The following is a 19,800-nucleotide window of genomic DNA, read 5'->3' as shown; positions in this document are numbered from 1 at the left end:
CAAAAGTCTTTTAAAAATAACATATATCTGATCATATGCAGCTACAGAGTTGTGCTACTTAAGTATAATGTACTCTGTTCAGCAAAACCTCAACACGGACTTAAGATTTAAATTGGAATTGTTAAAAGAAACCATTCAGTTTAAACTTTTCACATTCTGTTATACTGAAAACATTAAATGCATAAAGTCATCCAGTTCTCACTGTGTGCCATAACTGGCAGAACTTCTGTTAAACCAGCACTGTTGAGAAAAAGAAACTTTGAATCCTGCCATCTTTCTTCTATAAAATACTGCAATAAGTATTAGGTATTCCCATTTTTTTAATATGGGAGTTTTTCTATTTTTATATGATGATGCTTTAACGGTTGTGGTGATGTCACCTTGTAAGAAGGAGTAACAGATGGGCTGGAATGAAGACCAAAGTATTTTTCTACATCTGGATGATGATGAAGACTGTATGTGCAGTGGTTTTCTTTATAACTCCACCCACAAGTTCACATTTCTTCACATTTCACTTATTATATTAGCTTCAACATTCATGTTTGTCTGCTGTTGGCTATGCTAAACTACAGAGAATGTTTCCAGCAAAAAAACCCCAACAGCTTAGCATATTGTTTAAACTTCCTATTACACTTAAAAGGTAAAAAAGGTAAAGGACCCCTGACAGTTAAATCCAGTTGCAGACGACTCTGGGGTTGTGGCGCTCATCTTGCTTTACTGGCCGAGGGAGCTGGCATTTGTCCGCAGTTTTTCTGGGTCATGCGGCCAGCATGACTAAGCCGCTTCTGGCGCAACGGAACACCAAAACCAGAGCAGCACACAGAAACGCCATTTACTTTCCCGCTGGAGTGGTACCTATTTATCTACTTGCACTTTTGGGGGCGTGCTTTTGAACTGCTAGGTTGGTAGGAGCTGGGACCGAGCAACGGGAGCTCCTCCTGCCACGGGGATTCGAACCGCTGACCTTCTGATAGGCAATCCCAAGGCTCAGTGGTTTAGACCACAGCGCCACACTAAACCACCATGCAAACAATTGTTCATCAGCTTACGTAGCAATTAACTCCTGTCTAGACTACTGCAGTGCATTATACATGAGGCTACCTTTGAGGACAGCCTGAATGCTGCTGCTTGTTAGGAGCATAACTTAGTTCTGAAATATTTTCACTGGCTGCCAATCTGTTTCTCAGCACTGTTTGAAAATGCTGGTGCTTACATCATCATCATTTCTACTACTACTACTACCACTACTACCACCACCATCACCTTCATGAATCAGATCTTTATTGTTGTGGAACCTTTCCCTTCAATAGGTGACAAGCACTGCCTCTGATGCCTTTTCAGCACCTACTAAACTAAAGACTTTCCTCTTTCAACTAGTTTTTTTTAGATATTTCCCAGTCTGCACTTGCATTGGAATTGTTTTAAAGATGTTTTAAATGTGGGTTTTTTTATTGTTTTATCACTTCTTGTTGGCTGCCCTGGACTCCTTTGGGAGAAAAGGTGGAACATAAAATCAATAATAAATAAATAAAATATTGCCAGTTGGATGGGAAACATTGGGCAGTTTGAAGCATGCAGTTCCTCCCTCCAATTCACCAGCCAGGGCTGTTGGTGCAGAGTCCTGTTTAAAAGCTAAAATCCAAGCAATTCCCTGTTTGGAAGATGGATGTGGATTCAGACCCAAACAGAAGGATTTTAACTTTTTAAAAAAGAGCTCCTCACAAGCAACCTGAGCTGCTTTGTGCACAGAGCACTGGATCAAATGGACGTTTCTTTATATGTTCCATAGATTTAACAGTATTTCTACCAAAATAAATTGTTTCAAAATTATTCTGCAGGAACTGCAGGAAGTAGGCTATTTCATTACTCAGTAAAATAATATTCTCAAAAGTGAAATAATGTACTTTCACTAACTTGTCCATACCTGTCATCTCCTTATAATAAAAAGCACTGGATTTGTTCTGAAGATACACTTGGGTCTGTAGTTTTGTTTAACATTTTTCAGCAGAACCTCTCTCCCATGAAGGGCAACTACAGAGCTTTCACTAATGAGTAATATACCTACAATATTTGATAAGAACAGAATTGACAGGTGAGTTCTTCCTAGATGTCAACTCCCCCCCCCAGCAAAAAAAGATAATAACTAGAGATATCTTAACTATTTCTATGACTTGACTAAGTCTATTCACCCCAACTCGTAGGCATATTCCAAAGTTAGTTCCACCACCGAACCCTTCTGAAATTCTAAGTTAAGCCTTGGGGTTAATGAAAACATTCCCAATAAATATTTCTTCCATTCCAAAAAGCAATGCTTTCAAAAACAAGCAATAAATCAGGAATCTAAATTGTCGGCATACAAGAGAATTTACCTTAACCTAGAAGAAAATTTAACGTAGATTGCAATCCTAAACCTAAATCCCACTAAACTCAGTAAGGCTTACTTGAGGAAAACCTAACAGTTTACAACAAATCAAACAAATCTGTCCAATAAGCTTAATAATTATGTAAATTGTTGTGTTATTTGGAGAATTTATACCCCACTTATATGTAAACAAAACATAGGCATCTTCAACCACAAATATAAAAATTATCAGAATTTCTATTATATGAAACACAACTAATAGAGCATCAACTTTAGTATAAAACAAGCATAAAAATCAGCTACAAAAATACAAGGAAAAGTCACAGCAAACAAGTTACAAAATAGCCTCTAAACATCACGAAGTAAAATATTACAAATGAAAACCAACTAGAGAGTTTAATCACATCAATCAAACACATATTCTAAACCAATATGTAGTACTCAACCTTCTTATTCTAACACACCTTCAAATCACAATCTGAGTGCTCTGCAAGCCTTGCATCCTCAGCCAACAACACTCACATGCCTACACCATGAGACCCAGACAAACCTCTCACATTGTAATATCACTGCTAAATCTGCCACAGGAATAGAGAATTAGAACGCACTGGACCTCAGTATAGACATTTATTTTATATTTCTTTTTCCCAAAGGCAACTTGGTAAGCCTTTGCTGTGGTCAATGTCAGCAATGACATATCCTTCCACTCTTCATTATGGTTAAAAAAAAAAAAGGTATAGGACCCCTGGATGGTTAAGTACGGTCAAAGGCGACTATGGGGTTGCAGCACTCATCTTGCTTTCAGGCCAAGGGAGCTGACCTTTGACGACAGACAGCTTTCTGAGTCATGTGGCCAGCAGGACTAAACCGCTTCTGGTGCAACGGAACACAGTGATGGAAACCAGAGCGCACGAAAATGCTGTTTACCTTCCCGTTGCAGTGGTACCTATTTATCTAATTGCACTGGTGTGCTTTCGAACTGCTAGGCTGGCAGAAGCTGGGTCAGAGCAACGGGGTTTCACCCCATCTTGGGGATTCAAACTGCCAACCTTCCGATCAGCAAGCCCAAGAGGCTCAGTGGTTTTGACTAAAGCGCTACCTGCTCCGTTCATTATGAAGAATGGCTGTAGGAGAGGGGATACGACCCCATTGCTTGCTGCCAATCTATGTCAGGATTGTGCCCAGTTAACAGGGTTGCGTTTTTCCCAACTCCTTAATTACAGCTTTCAATTTTTTGGCTTTACCTTTGCTTTTTAAAGTTCAGTTGTATTAATTTAAAACATACAAATAATTAATATTTTTTTTCAAAATTCCAGAAGCAGCACTGTTGCTTACAGCTGGTCAAGAGCAACAAAATTAGAATCAAAGTGTATTCCAGAAAAAGAATGAAAAAAACAACTTAAGCTAAAATTATGCCATTAGTACTTACAGTAATTTTCCCACTCTTACTGCCACAGGAATGTGGGGAAGCTGAGCTGCCCACTTTAGAGTCACATCTTGATAAACGTGTAGAATGCTACTGTGGTTTCCAATTAGAGTGTTAACTACGGCTCCAGACACTACAATATATATGCAAAGAGTTTAGAACCAATCTGTCACTCAAATTGCTTTAAGCTTATACCATTTCTCCCTTCATGAGGCATAATAATAATAATAATAATAATAATAATAATAATAATAATAATTTTTATTTTTATTTATACCCCGCCCTCCCCAGCCAAGGCCGGGCTCATAATATAATACTCTATCTATCTATCTATCTATCTAACCCCACACTGTACCCTGGAAATAACCAATTTCAACTAATTACAAGTACAAAAAGGTATACAGAGTTTATGATTATTTTGCTTAAATAACAGAAAAAATTCTGGGAATATTATGGAAACAACCTAAATTATAGAAAATTTCAGTCACCAACAATTGTGGACAGCTGTCAACTAAGGCCAACACTTCCTTCACAGCTCAGACACCAAGTCTAGTCTTCATCTTCCTTGGTCCTCTTGGTGTCACTTATAAAGCAGATCAATTCACCCTGCCGCATGGTAAGACTAGCCCTGACTAAACTATTATACTTCCAGTACAGGTGTCCCCCCCACACACATATGTGGGGGCTACATCCCAGGCTCCTGTGTGCCTGTGCCTGTGAATTTGTGTAAAGTGGGGAACACCCTCTAAAAAATCCCTAAATGCTCCCTCCCCCCCCCCTCGCTCTCTCTCCCTCTCCCCCCCCCTCTTTAACTAGAGTTGAAGCTAAGAGATGGGCTGGAGGCTGGAGGTCGTGCAGGAAAGGTGATGTTGAACTACCCCACAACACATTAGCTGTTAGGCAAGGAGGCTAGGCAGCCTAAACAAAGCCCCACTCCATCTCAGGTCTCTGTGGGGCTTCCTCTGCCCTCACTGAAGTCCTTTTTGGGCTCCAGGAAACATCTCCTTGCAAGTCATGAGGACTCTCCAACTCTCTGGCGCCATTTCCTGGTATAAGTCTATTTATTTAATTATTTCCCGGTGCCAGACGTATATGCTGTCATGCATAAGTGTGCCTGTATTTCATTTTAGTCACCTACTGCATTTGGTGAAATATCAGATGAATCCTAATTATGAAGTTCAAAACAGTATTAATCTGTTGCTAACGAATATAATGAGCTAAATACCTGATCACTTAATGTTTTGTTGGTAAATCAGAGACAGAATTATGAGCAAATAACATTTATAAATATCTACTTTAGGTTGGATGTTAAACTGTTCAGGTAGTATAGTCCAAAATTGCTTATACCAAGCCACAATTTCTGCTTCCAAATTTCTATTTACAAACCTGAATATGGAAGAAAGCAACTTGGGCTGTGGTCAAGCTTTTTAATGAATCGAATTTGTCCGTTATCCTTAAGGCAAAAGAAGTTTCTTTCCCCAAGAACAAACACACTGGAAACAAGTTGGTTGACAGAAACAACACATATATCCAACGCTTGTTCTCCAATGTTTAAAACCCAGTCCACCTAAAGAAAAAATAAAATCAATGTACTTTAATCATATCACAAGGATGGCTCAGACTAAACTAGTTAAATATCTCACTGAAATCAATGGGACATATTTGTTTGTTTTTAAAATGTAACAACCTAGGCTACAATCCTAACCCAATTTACCTGGCAGCATGTCCCATTAAATTCAACAGGACTTACCGTATTTTTCCCTCTATAGGACGCACCTTGTTTTAGAGGGGGAGAAAAGGAAGAAAAAAATTCTTCCCCTCTCTGCACAGCGCCCCTTCAGCGAAGCGGCAGCAGAAATGGAGCCCCTTCCATTTCTCCTCCCGCTTAGCTGAAGGGGCACTGTGCCTTAGCTGAAGGGGCACCTACCCTTCAGCGAAAGGAACTCCCGCTGCGCTCCGGAGGCTTCAGGAGGCTATCTGGAGAGCGAGAGGGGTTGGTGCGCACCGACCCCTCTCACTCTCCAGATATCCTCGGGTTCCTTTCGCTGAAGCCTGGAGAGCAAGACTCTCCTGGCTTCAGCGAAAGGAACCCCAAGCCTCCGGAGCGCGGTGGGAGTGCTCCCTCTGTGTTTCGGAGGCTTCGCGTTGCTTTCGCTGAAGCCAAGGAGCCTGCATTCGCTCCGTAAGACGCACACACATTTCCCCTTAATTTTTGGAGGGGGAAATGTGTGTCTTATAGAGCGAAAAATACGGTACTTCCAAGGAGAAAGTAGATCTGCACTGTTGGTTCCCATTTAAATAATTTGCAACGAAGTGCAACTAACTTAGTCTGGATACTACCCATACATAGCTAGCTTTGTTACAATGGAAGTTATAAATGGAATACAATTGTAAAGAGACTTAAGTACAGGGTGTCATAATCTGCCGTGGAAACCCAGGAGTTAGTATCTTGACTATGTAACATCAGTTCATTTTGTGATTTGTATTGTTTTATTTCTCTTTGTTTTATTGGTTGCCATCAATACCATTCAGTTCAAAAAAGGCAACACTCCATCATGCCAGGAGGAAAATAATAAAGTGCTGTATAGCATGCATCCCATTGGTACAAATCAAAGAAGATAGTGCCCCTGGTATAAATAATGTGAAGTGGGGCGTTTGCTTCCTTTCCCCATAACAACAGCAACAGTGATTCAATAAAAGCTACATTTTAAATGCTTTCAGCATCTCAAAACTTAGCTGCTCTCTTGCCCCCAGTTTCCTTATGTGATTTTCTTTTTTCAGGAAAATCAAACACAAACATCATTGCTGGGCTGGGGACAGTATCAACATAAGTCCATTAATAGAGCTGAATTCTTCACAACTGTAAGTTAATATTTTAAATCCTTTAGTATCTACGGAGCATCACTGATTATCCATAAGAAGCAGCAAATTTACCACGAGCCTTTTTCCTGAGCCACGCTTTTGTTGCTCGTTTTCTTGGGTCTCAGCGTCTTTTGCAAATGCAAGCACTTGGTACCTATTGAAAAAACAAACAGTATCTCTTAAAAGTTTTTAATACTTTCATATTGGGAAATTACTTCAGAGTGCATAAAAAACCTGATTTAAACCTATTTTCAAGACTCCCATCCTTTTTCTTATGAGATGGAATAACTGCATTTGCAAGTTTGACTCTTAACAAATAATTTAAAATGTGTCTTGCCTGGATAGCCCTCATAATCAATCAATTCAGTTTACTGCGTTTTAGCAAACAGCCATTACACACATAAAAATAATAACAACAACAATACTGCTACTAATAGTGGTTTACAATTCTATTCCCCAACCTTTAGATGCTAAATCATTTCCCATAGCGCCTTTAAATTTTGTTACACGAATCTGTAGATCCTTAATAAGAAATTTGGGTGTTCTATAGGAGATATACTTCTCTACATCAGAACAATAGAAAACAGGTCTTTACAAGAGAGAGCCTTCCCTTCTGCATGCTTAACAATGGGTGGATGTAGTTGTTTCTAAGATCATTATAAAAAGGGCATTCAATGAGTACATGAGTTGTGTCTTCTATTGACACAGAGTTACAGCTGCAAATACAGTGGTGCCCCGCAAGACGAATGCCTCGCAAGACGGAAAACTCGCTAGACGAAAGAGTTTGCCGTTTTTAGGTGCTTTGCAAAACGAATCTCCTATGGGCTTGCTTCGCAAGACGAAAATGTCTTGCGAGTTCCTGCGGGGGGTTTTTCCTCCCCCCCTTTTTCTAAGCCGCTAAGCCGCTTATCAGCTGATCCGATAAGCCGCTAAAAGCCGCTAATAGCGCTAATCCGCTAATCCGTCAATGGGCTTGCTTCGCAAGACGAAAAAACCGCTAGATGAAGAGAATCACAGAACGGATTCTTTTCATCTTGCGAGGCACCACTGTATATATTTTTACATATTTACATCTTTAATGAGAATACTGACTTTTATTTGATTTCCAGCCAAACATATTCTTTTCAACAAATACATTGCACGTGCAAAAGAAAGTTTTTTAATTGGCTGGGTGGGTATGTTTACTTGCTTTTATCTTAGGGACGGTAAAGGTTTTAAATGTTTTCTATTGTTGATATTGGAGAAGTGCTGTATGGAAAGGCAGACTATAAATATTTTAAACAAACAAACATGTGCAAACAAACCTGTTTACTCATTTCCCCCTACACTATGGGTTGGATCCAGTCAGTCATGCTCAGAATAGACCCAATGGAATCAATGGAACATTAGTCTGAGCATGACTATGACTGGATCGAACCCCATGGTTATGTGCAGAAAACATCTAAAGCAGCTCTTGGACATTTGGGGATAGGAGTGAAAATGAGGTGTTTGTGTACTTTTTTTAGTACTCACTGCTGCTGGAATTTCTAGGATACCTAGATGTAATCACTGCCAAAACGAGTTGCCTACCTGAGCAGACCATTAAATCAGTACAGTGTTTTTTGTTTCAGATGCATCCTCCCTAATACTTGAGCATTTTGATGTAAGTAAACAGTAAAGGGCAACAAATACAAAATAAAATGTTACATGTCTGACATCTCTACGTACTTGTAACTCTCAACTTGCCGGCAGGAAGAGACAGTAATGAAGGAATCTGTTCGAGAGCTATATGTCAGCGGACCAGGAAGGAGAAAACCAGGTAGAAAACGGCCAAATGAATAGCTTTCTTGTTCAAATAACATAAGCATTCCATCCACAGACTGTATACAGATCAAGTCGCGACCTAAATAAAAAGGAAGCAGTGTATAAGGTCTTCCATTTTGCAGGAAAATAGGCTTAAAATTGAATGTACATGCATATTTCCTGAACACACACTACAGAATCACTTGTACATCCTTTGAAGGGTATGTAACTGAACACAACCGACTACTGCAAAATTATTAAATTTATTTACCAATATTTTTCCAGCACAAGAGGCAAATGAAGTTCCTAGGGCAAGGAGTCCCACATTATAACAAAAAAAGTCCTCTTGAATGTCTTGCCCTGTGCTGTTCCCCAAGTTTCTTACTGTTTCTTATGAAGTGTAAAATTTTATGTTGCTTAGGTTCTTAATACAGTGGTACCTTGGTTTAAGAACAGCTTAGTTTATGAACATCTTGGATTAAGAACGCTGCAAACCCGGAAGTAGGTGTTTTGGTTTGTGAACTTTGCCTTGGAAGAAGAACATGTTTCGCTTCCTGTTGAATGTGTTCCATTTGTAAATTGAGTCCCCTGCTGCTATGGGAAAGCATGCCTTGGTTTAAGAACACTTTGGTTTAAGAACGGACTTCCGGAATGGATTAAGTTCATAAACCAAGGTACCACTGTATTGGGATTGTTCCACCCACCTACAGACAACCTCGTGCAACAATGTGTTTTCTGTTTGTGTTACTCTTAGGGAGCAAACCAGGCCTAACAGACCAGGGTCATGCATAATAATAATAATAATAATAATAATAATAATAATAATAATAATAATTTATTTATACCCCACCCATCTGGATAGGCGGGGGGGGGAGTGTTGTTTGCTTTTTCTGCATCAGAACAGCACTGCTGAGTGACCCAAGGGCCAAGGTCACCCACAAATGCCCCTTTTCACGTTTTCCACTGGCTACCACTGGCAGAAGCACCACCAGCTGCAGCTACTCCAGAGCTCAGGCCTCCACTACAGAGAACGCCCCCTTCCCAGCAGAGAGACAGATGTAGTGCACCCTAAGCCAGGCATAGGCAAATTCGGCCCTCCAGATGTTTCAGGACTACAACTCCCATCATCCATAGCTAACAGGACCAGTGGTCATGGAAGATGGGAGTTGTAGTCCCAAAACATCTGGAGGGCCGAGTTTGCCTATGCCTGCCCTAAGCCCCACAATCAACATTTGAGGGAAAGCATAGAATTGCAGCCTAGACAATTTAAAATAAAATACCTTATATAAAAAGTTATAGTTCACTTAGAAATTTATCAGTTTGATTTGGTTCATTTATTCAATCTTGAGTCCCTAACATACAAATGAACGTATCTCTCTTTTATGGAAAACTCTTATTGTAGTTGCAACATTGTGCAGTTATATTACTAATGTTCCAACAAAGGAGATATAGTTTCAAGCAATTCTCAACAAACACATCAAACCTTCCAAATTCAAATAAAACTGCCTCTTCTGAAAGAAAAAAAACTCTTATTAAACATAAGGTGCATTATCTCAAAGTGTAAAAGTTATTTTATTCTTTTACTGACTGTTGATCGGAAACACATTTCCATTATACCAAGAGCTTTAATAAAAAGAGCTAGCAGTCTGAGTTAACAAAATCGTAAATCAGCATATTAAAAAGTATTTCCATCACTTTTAAAAAGAATCCTGTTTCCCTTATTAAACATGAAATAGAATGAAACAGCACATTAATCATGACATCTAAAGGAAGGTAGCTAACCAATGAAAAATAATCTTTTCATATTAGAAAATGTATATATCATTTCTATTTTACAAAAAATAATCTGAAGTGTAGAAGTCACAGAAGTATAGTCCAAAAACAGTCATATTACAACATCACCATTTAAAAAAAAAAACCCTCAAAGTAATACCATTTTTTCTTTTGCATTTTCTCTACAACTGTAAGTGATAAAGACCAAATATATCATATCATTAGATTCTACTCCTTTAAGCCTCTGCCTAGAAGTTTCCCTGACAGCTTAAATTTGATTATTTGTTCCCATCACAACACATTAATTCATGATATTTTCAAGTTAGTTTCAGATTTCCAAGTGGTGGTAATTTTAAGACTTTCCTGTTGCTTTAATAGTAAAACTCATCCATCTTTCTAGGAAATGTAAACTCTTTATAGTTTACGCCAATGAACAAATGCTTCCTATTACTAAATTCAATAATTTTAAACAGAATTATAGGTTTAACATGTAGAATTCTTAAAGCATTTTTGAACAGATGAATTGTTTTAGAGTTATGACTTTCCTTAGGTTCCTACAACAGGACACATGTTTTTTAAATTATAGGACAGGATATGTGGCTTCTGTTCAATTTAGATTTTATTGTTTATAACAATAGAAAGTGTTTGTTTATATTTATCTCCATATAAATACATACACTCCCATAAATGCATAGCCAGTTGTTGAAATTTGGAAGAAGAAAAAAAAACTTGTTAAATAGCAAGTACTTATCTAATCCAAAAGATTAAATAATATAGCAAAGTTCTTGATTCATAATAGTTCCTCTGACATTCTGATATGTAAGGAATTCAGCTGGGTAAATATGCTAAACCAATCAATAATAATGGTTCAAGTCAACATTTGGTGGATTGCTTAAAGTTCCAGATACAGTAGTACCTCGGGTTACAGACGCTTCAGGTTACAGACGCTTCAGGTTACAGACACTTCAGGTTACAGACTCCGCTAATCCAGAAATCCTCGGGTTAAGAACTTTGCTTCAGGATGAGAACAGAAATGGTGCGGTGGCAGCGGGAGGCCCCATTAGCTAAAGTGGTACCTCAGGTTAAGAACGGACCTCTGGAACGAATTAAGTTCTTAACCCGAGGTACCACTGTACCCTAAACATATGAAAATTCCAACAACATATGAATATTCAGAAATTAATCCATGCAAATGTATACAGTACGAAGGAGACTAACAACAAATCTAAATTAATATTTTTTTAGCTGCAATGAACACTCACTATGAACAATATTATTACAGTGATACCTCGGCTTAAGAACAGTCCTGTTTAATATTATTTATTTATTTATTTATTTATTTATTTATACCCCGCCAGCCACTCTGGGCGGCTCCCAACAAACACTATAATTAATAATAATAATAATAATAATAATAATAATAATAATAATAATAATAATAATAAATTTTTTATACCCCGCCCTCCCCAGCCAAGGCCGGGCTCAGGGCGGCTAACAAGCAATAATACAGTGGTGCCTCGCAAGACGAAAATAATTCGTTCCGCGAGTCTTTTCGTCTTGTGATGTTTTTCGTCTTGCGAAGCACGGTCCGTCGCAACTGCGCCTCTTCAAGCGGCTTTAAGAAAAAAGCGCAAGACGTTTTCATCTTGCGAAGCAAGCCCATAGGGAAATTCATCTAGCGAAGCAACGCAAAACCGAAAAACCCTTTTGTCTAGCGAGTTTTTCATCTTGTGAGGCATTCGTCTTGCGGGGCACCACTGTAAAAACAAGTTGAATGATTACAACTTAAAACAAAATTAAAATACAACATTAACCTATTAAACATTAAAAGCTTCCCTAAAGAGGGCTGCCTTTAGATGTCTTCTAAAAAAAATTCTCTTTGATATCTGGTGGGAGGGCGTTCCACAGGGTGGGTGCCACTACCGAGAAGGCCCTCTGCCTGGTTCCCTGTAACTTGGCTTTTCGCAGAGAGGAAACCGCCAGCCCTCGGCGCTGGACCTCAGTGTCCGGGCAGAACGATGGAGGTGGAGACACTCCTCCAGGTATACTGGACCGAGGCCGTTTAGGGCTTTAAAAGTCAGCACCAACACTTTGAATTGTGCTCAGAAACATACTGGGAGCCAGTGTAGGTCTTTCAAAACTTTCAAGAACAATTCGGTTTACAAACTCCGCAAAACCAGAAGTAGTGTCCTGGTTTGCGAACTTTACCTCGGTCTAAGAATGGAAGCCAAATGATGGAAGGGCACCGGTGGCGGGAGGCCTCAGTAGGGAAAGCACGCCTCGGTTTAAGAACGGTTTTGGTTTACAAACAGACTTCTGGAACGGATTACCATAAGTTCGTAAACCGAGGTGCCACTGCACTATTATTATTAATAGTTTATCAGAAGAATTTCATTGATAAAAAGATAGTGAGAAAAAACAAAAGAAAAACAAGAATGAAAAAGAGAAAAAATGCTCAGTTATGTTTCCATACATAAGTATTTGTTGTCGTTTAGTCATTTAGTTGTGATGTGTATAATCTTATCCTAATACACATATAGTTATCCATAACCTAATACTATGTAATCTCATTCTAAATATCATTATATTTATCCCAAGAAAGTCTGTGTCTATAATGTGTCCGTTCATATGTTGCCAATATTGTCATGTTGTCAAGCCATTAATTAAGCGGAATCATTTCTCTATTCTTCCAATTCATCAGTATCAGCCTCTTGGCCACTATCACGAACAAAAGTAAGGGGAAATACCCGAAAACCCAAGGTATACAAATAGTGCTACAGAGCATTACAGACATACTACATTAAAATATGTTGATATTTTAGGAAGCATACTCTGCATATGAAATATAGAACTGCTTTTTAGTATACAATTTGCTAAACCAATTTCCATGTCTATAAGTATACAATACAAAGATTCAGGATAGTTTTGTACATAAGCATTCTTACTTCTGCTCAGTTATTCTTCTGTTTGTCCCAATCTAATGGATGGTAGCAGGATTTCATTACAATATCAACCTTCCAACTTTCAAAGAGTGCAACAGAGAGAACAAATTTAAGGACGGACACAAACTTGGGAGTTTGGAAGAGTTGGTGTTCTTAACCAAGGAATAATTTCAGTCCAATGAGAAAATGATTGGTTTCTGTAACCTTCAACACTCCAAGGTATTCCCCCCACACAAAAAATCAGTTTTAGCTAAATTCAAACATAATTCAGGTTGAACAGTAAATCTACAATCAAACTCAAAATCCTTTTCAATTTAAGACCTCTAGTCTCTATCAATAGCACCTGAAAGGGGTCCTCTAGTGTTTTGGCATACATCCTAATGCTTTCCTCTTTTCTTTTAAAAAAAAAGAGTGGGGGAGATATTTCCATTTCCTCTTAAGTTACTGCTGAAGTTAAAGAACATGGGTTACCTGCGTGATACTAGTGACTTCTTCTAGCGGTTTTTTCCGTAACAAAACGCCAAAAAAGAAAGGTTTTGCTACCCCATGGAAATAGTGATCATAGTTCTCACCTACTGTCTCCTTGGTGTGATTGTTTTGGTCTTCCAAATCAAAACCGCATGAATTGAACTTGTGTTCATTTATCTAAAAACAGTGACAGACTTTGGGCTTTCAAATTTCAGCGGCGCCCTGAGCAATGCCAAAATTCAATATCCCCCACCTCTCACCTTCCATTGTTCGTCACTGTTGCAGCACTCTCTGCGCTACCCTCTTGGCTCCATACCCAGCGTGGGTGAACTGTTCATGCTCCCCTAAATCATAGAATCATACAATTGTAGGGTTGGAAGGGACCCCAAGGGTTAGTCCAACCCCCAGTAATGCAGGAATAAATTCGCCTCTGCTAAAAGGATCATAGGATAACATGGTTTGGGTGGGGAACGGTTTTCATTGCCCATCTCCTGCACCCTTCATTTCAGCCCTTTCCCACTCCATAACTCAGCCCACATATGCCCAGCATCTCTTTGCTAACCTCTGGCCCCGCCTCGCTCCCCATGACAGTTCTTCCATCTTGGCACACACAGGGCAGGAATGAGTCTAGAGATGAAGGTCCAACTCCATTCTTTGCCCACAACTGCCTTGATGATAGATGCGAGGTAAGGGAACAACGGAGTCAGAACAAAACTTTTTAAAATGTGCAACCAGAAACATAATGCAGATTTCCAAAAGTACATTTGTGTGGTTCAAAAGTTCAATTCATTGTTTTGCTGTACTTTATAATGACTGATAACAATGGGACAAGTAAGTAGTTCAGGTTCCCCTAGAATCCCAGATCCTGATCAAACCAACCTATTACTCCCTCTCCTGCCACAGACACATTGCACAGAAGATTCCATAAAACTCCACAGCACAGAGAAGTTTTATCAGAACTATCAGAGTTCTAAAGGTGGTGCGATGCTAGAAAATATCCAATACAGTCATACCTCAGGTTACGAACGCTGCGGGTTGCGTGCTTTCGGGTTGTGGACCGCGCCGAAACCGGAACTACCGGAACACATTACTTTTGGGTTTTGGCGCTCGCGCATGCGCAGAAACACAAAACGACATCACGCGCATGCACAGAAGTGTCGAATCACATCACGCGCATGCGCAGACACAGCACCTCAGGCCGCGAACGCTGTGGGTTGCGAACATGCCTCCTGCACGAATCATGTTCGCAACCCGAGGTATGACTGTATGACATTCTTAGGGCAAAGTTACATGAAATATTTGTGTCTAAAAGTATAATCACAACACAGCAGCTAGTATTGTACTTAAAAGAAAAGAAACCTCCTTAAAGCTTTTCGAAGATTCCACTAAATACAAAAAAGACAGTACTCCAGAACAAAACTGAGTTTTAAAAGAGTAATTTTCCTCTGAATTTGTTTCTTGGAACAAAATGGAGACCATGCCCTGCTAACAATCACTGAAAGCAATATTCGCAACCTGCTGCACTGAAGGGGATGAGATTGGAAGCTTCCATTCACAGTTTGTAACAACTACATTTTCAGTATATGGACTAAATGAGAAACTGCAGTTTGTCACAAACCAGCAGTGGAAGCTTCTACTCACCTCTGGTTGGGCAGGATGAGATGAAATGGAGGGTATGCACAAACCCAAGACACAATGGGCCGTTGTTATTTCTCAGCAGACAATGTTTAAAAGCTGTTTGCATTAAGGGTTAAGTGCCATTCTGCAAAGAAGTAGTTGATAAATCATAGACCAAATTTATATCTCTGTCTAATTTAAATAGAAGTAAAAGATACACTTAAACTTGCAACATAAAGCTTAGATGATAATCTTTTTTTCTGGACTAGCACCTAATAAAAACCACCCTTGCAAAATTGTGGAAAAGTAAACCCCCAGTCTACCACTCTTATAAGTTTCCTGTTACAAAGCTGCATGGTTTTTACATATGTAGTACTTTGTTATTAAGAAGAATTCTTCCTCATAGCACCTTCTTTGTTGTAAGTCTGAAACATGCTTTGCCTCCAGGCTGAACTATAATAAAAGTAAAATGGATTCAGACATTTGGCTGAGAAAAGCTGGCTTTTCTATAGCCTTTCTTCCCCTTGTAACTTTTTTCTACTGTTTTAAAAATACAATTGTTTTTATTATTTCTCTTTTGTTTTGCTGGATCCATGGATTAACATAAAACAGATGTGTAATTCTGGGAGCGGTTATATATATTTTTAATAGCGTAACAGTCCTTGTGATCCTTACAATGCTACTTGTGTTAAGATTTTTCAGAGGAACCATAAAAATGCTACATCCCATTCAATATTCACTTTCTGAAATAACAAAACCCCAGCTTGTCCCCTTGTTACAATGTGCCATGGCAATGGGCAGATTAAGGGGAGAACAGAGCCCTGACACATTCAGCTGTACCTCGTATACCATGCTTTGCCTGCTATTTTATATGCATCATCTGATGTGGACCTTTAGCATGGAGTTGCCAAAGATACTTGATTGATTCTCACAATTGGCTGATCCACTGTAACATTTTACTATTATCTTGCCGTGGATCATCATTCCATATTAAAAAATCAACATGTGATAGAGCTACCGCCCGACACAAATTTAGCAAGTTTCAAGTCCACTCAATGATGACAAATCACCAGTATGAGTCATTCATACTAAAGATCTCCACTGTGGTGTTGCTTGACAAATTATTTTCATCACATTAAATCCTATAGCTGGTGCAACGAAACCCGTATCGAGTGTAACGTATATTATAAAAGCAAATTAATCACTAATTAAGACTAAAGGAACACCTAGCCATAAGAAATGAAGTCTGCATAGCTAGAGTACAGATCCTATATGAATATGCTGGCAGAGCACAAGGAATTGGTTTAACTAATCTTTGTATGGTACTTACAACCTAGTTATTTACACCAGATGTTATACTGAGAATGTACAACAGCACAGAGCTGGTTTTTCTATTCTCCAAAATTCTTGATTTTGGCATTAAGCCTCAGTTGCAAGATAAGAAAGCAAATGGTTACAGCATTGCCGTAACAAAAGGAGAGGCAACTTTTATGACATGTTTGGGGGAGGGGGTTATTGGCTTTCCTTTTTGTTTTGTTTTATTGTGTATTATTTATTATGCTACCTGAGCTTCCAGTGACAGAGCTGGATCCAGAAGCACCCACAAATTCTGAAGCTGCTCCTCCAGATGGAGTGCAACCCCATCCAAGTTCGGCAACTGTCAAATTTCTTAGACACGGGAACCACTCCCCTACAATGCCTCTGTCTTGCCAGGATTCAACCTCAGCTTGTTTCTCCTCATCAGTTTCACTACTGCGTCCAGGAAATGGTCCAGGGACGACATGGCCTCTCCTGACAGACCGCACAGGTGACGTCAGTGGCTCCGAGTACTTAATATCAACTTTAGTTTGTGCAACAGCTACAACCATTCTTGAACAAGGATAGCTTTGCCACAGTGGTCCATACATTGCTAACTTCATGATTAGACCACCATAATGAACTGCATGTGTGGAACACTTTTACCAGGTATGGAAGCTACAACTAAGGCAAAAATAAGCAGCAAGGCTGCCCGGCATTACGCATGTTGTGGGAAGTGTTGAAAGATCTGCAAGGGGTTCTAACTACCAAGCCAAGTTCACTGTAGCGTCGTTGAAATTTACAGCCGTGGACAACCTGAGACCAAGATACCTGGCAGATTGCCTCCCCCAGTACAGACCAAGGCAATGTTTAAGATGTGAGGAGACCCGCTGGTTTGCCAACCAGTGGATTGTCGCTTGATGAAAATATTCTTGGTGACAGCATCCACACTCTGGAATGTTGTCCCTTGGGTTATTCATGAGATAGAGGCAGAAATTACCTTTAAACAGTCATTAAAAATACATGTTTACTATGATTGTTAGTTTTTATATATAGTATGCTGCTCAGTTTTGTTTGTGATATGAAGTTATGTTTTCTTTTTATCCAGTTTAAGACATTTTATTGACTGCTGCTGTATTTTTTATGTAAACTGCTTAGAGATTTTTATTATATTAAGCAGTATAAAAAATTGTATAAACGCATAAAGTGATCATATTGATAGGCCATCCCCTCATTCCAGGTGGAGATCAGGACTTCAGCAGGACCTAATGGGGCAGGGTTGTTGACCAAGACAGCAGGGAATTATCAAAAGATGATCATCAGAAAATCATCTTAATCCATCTGCCTCCTGAAGCGGACCATGTTAATGGATCTTCCACTCCTGTGCAGCTTATGCAGTCATAGAGTCAAAACTGATTAGGCCAACAGACATTTCTAGCTCACCCACAGATCATCCATTCCCAAACTCTGTACAGAAAACCAGATTCAATGTGCGTCCTGCCACATGTGTTGGTCCTGCCACTAATTGAGACAGCTCCATGGTTAACATGCCAACTATGAACTCCCAAACCAGTCCTGATTATTCTGGCACTGTTCACAAGGAGATGCACACTTTCCTGTACATTCATTGCCTATGACTGAAACAAGGGGCTATAATATTTTTTTAAACATTTTTATTTCATTTCAATTCTGGCTGAAACACACCAGAGACCTCTAGTGGTTAAATTTGTTAATGCACATCACGTCAAACTGTAATTCATATTCTACCTTATGTAGTCAGAAGCAGGCTTCTTGCTGTACAATTAATATTAACATGAAAGGATCATATTATGGCCAAAAAACAAGTACAGGAGACTCTCTACTTTAGAAGCTCACCTTACAATTTGTGGAGGAGACAGAATGATGGCGGGGGGGGGGGAGAGATAGTGAACTCATCCTTACATGTTAACAATGTATCAGAAGAACTGATTCACTCTCACATATTCTAGCAAATGTGGCTGCTCTTACAGTTTTTAAAAAAATAAAATTCCACCTCTAAGGAAATATGACCACAAAATAGGCAAACAGCATCATCCTTTGTACGTAGTAAGGAGGCACTAGTATCATAATTCACAGTGCAATCCTAACTAAGCCTATTCAGAAAGAAGTTCTGCTGAATTCAATGGGACTTACTCCCAGATACGTGGGGTTAGGATTGCAGCGTTAATCACTTTGTCATAAGAGGTCCTTGATTCTGCCTCCTAAAACAGTCAAAATCAGGAAGAATCTGCATTTTGTCAAAATTACATATGAGTTCTATAGATTACATAAAGTAGACCAATAATAATATAGAATTTACCTTTTATGCCTCCAAATGGCCCGTAAGTCATGTTGCAGGCTGTTCTCTGAAGATTGTGTTCGTACATACGCTTTAGCTGATATTGGTTCCCATGGTCAATGTTTCCTAGGCTTCCTATTAAATATAGAGAAGGTATCATATATGTAGGGTTTTCCAATTCCTGTGTTAAGTAGATATTGTGCTGTGGTTATATTGCAATTGTAGACTATTGTTTTAATAATGATAATTATGTTAGGATCAAGATTCCATTGAGTTATACCTTACACTGTAAAAAAGTCATATTTGGAGCATGCCAGAATGCTATACTTATTATTTGATTTATTATCAAATGTATATCCTGCCGTTGCTCCCAAAGGAGCTCAGGGTGGCAAACACAAACAATATAACAACTGAAATATATAAAAACAAATTCAATACAGATGCAGACTGGGAAAGGTCTTTACTTAAAAGGCTTCTTGGACAAGGAAGCTCTTCAGGAGAAGCCAAAAAGACAGCAGGGACAGCACCTGTCTAATATTTAACAGGATGGCATGTCAAAGAGTATATACATATCAAATGACCTAAGCAAAGTGAGATACATTTTCCTCAGACAATATGTTAATTGCTATGCCAACATTTTAATGTTAAGAAATCTCTTTCTGTTCTTCTACTCTCATTGCCACACGTCCTTTACACTCTGTAAAGACAGGAGAGCATCTGTTTACGAGCCACTTGGAAGAAGAAGAGGAAGAAGAGTTTGGATTTGATATCCCGCTTTATCACTCCCCTTAAGGAGTCTCAAAGTGGCTAACAGTCTCCTTTCCCTTCCTCCCCCACAACAAACACTCTGTGAGGTGAGTGGGGCTGAGAGACTTCAAAGAAGTGTGACTGGCCCAAGGTCACCCAGCAGCTGCATGTGGAGGAGCGGAGACGCGAACCCAGTTCCCCAGATTAC

At 39.2% G+C, this 19,800-nt stretch overlaps 1 protein-coding gene across 5 annotated transcripts in view; it reads right to left on the bottom strand.

Annotated features, from left to right (window-relative positions):
* The window catches only part of BBS9 (Bardet-Biedl syndrome 9), a 222,502-nt gene that overhangs the window by 197,321 nt on the left and 5,381 nt on the right, over positions 1–19,800 (bottom strand). For all 5 annotated transcript variants that reach the window (XM_083468777.1, XM_083468776.1, XM_083468774.1 and 2 more), the window contains 5 exons: positions 18,867–18,980; positions 8,358–8,532; positions 6,723–6,804; positions 5,175–5,355; positions 3,792–3,921 (listed from right to left, as the gene is read on the bottom strand). In XM_083468777.1, coding sequence (XP_083324903.1) covers positions 3,792–3,921; positions 5,175–5,355; positions 6,723–6,804; positions 8,358–8,532; positions 18,867–18,980 — 682 coding nt within the window. The remainder of the gene's footprint in view (positions 1–3,791; positions 3,922–5,174; positions 5,356–6,722; positions 6,805–8,357; positions 8,533–18,866; positions 18,981–19,800) is intronic.

The sequence above is a fragment of the Podarcis liolepis genome (genome assembly GCF_965112155.1).
Source record: "Podarcis liolepis genome assembly, chromosome: 12".
NCBI lineage: Eukaryota > Metazoa > Chordata > Lepidosauria > Squamata > Lacertidae > Podarcis > Podarcis liolepis.
Note: the sequence above shows the minus strand (reverse complement) of the source record. Positions and strands in the feature narration are given on the sequence as shown.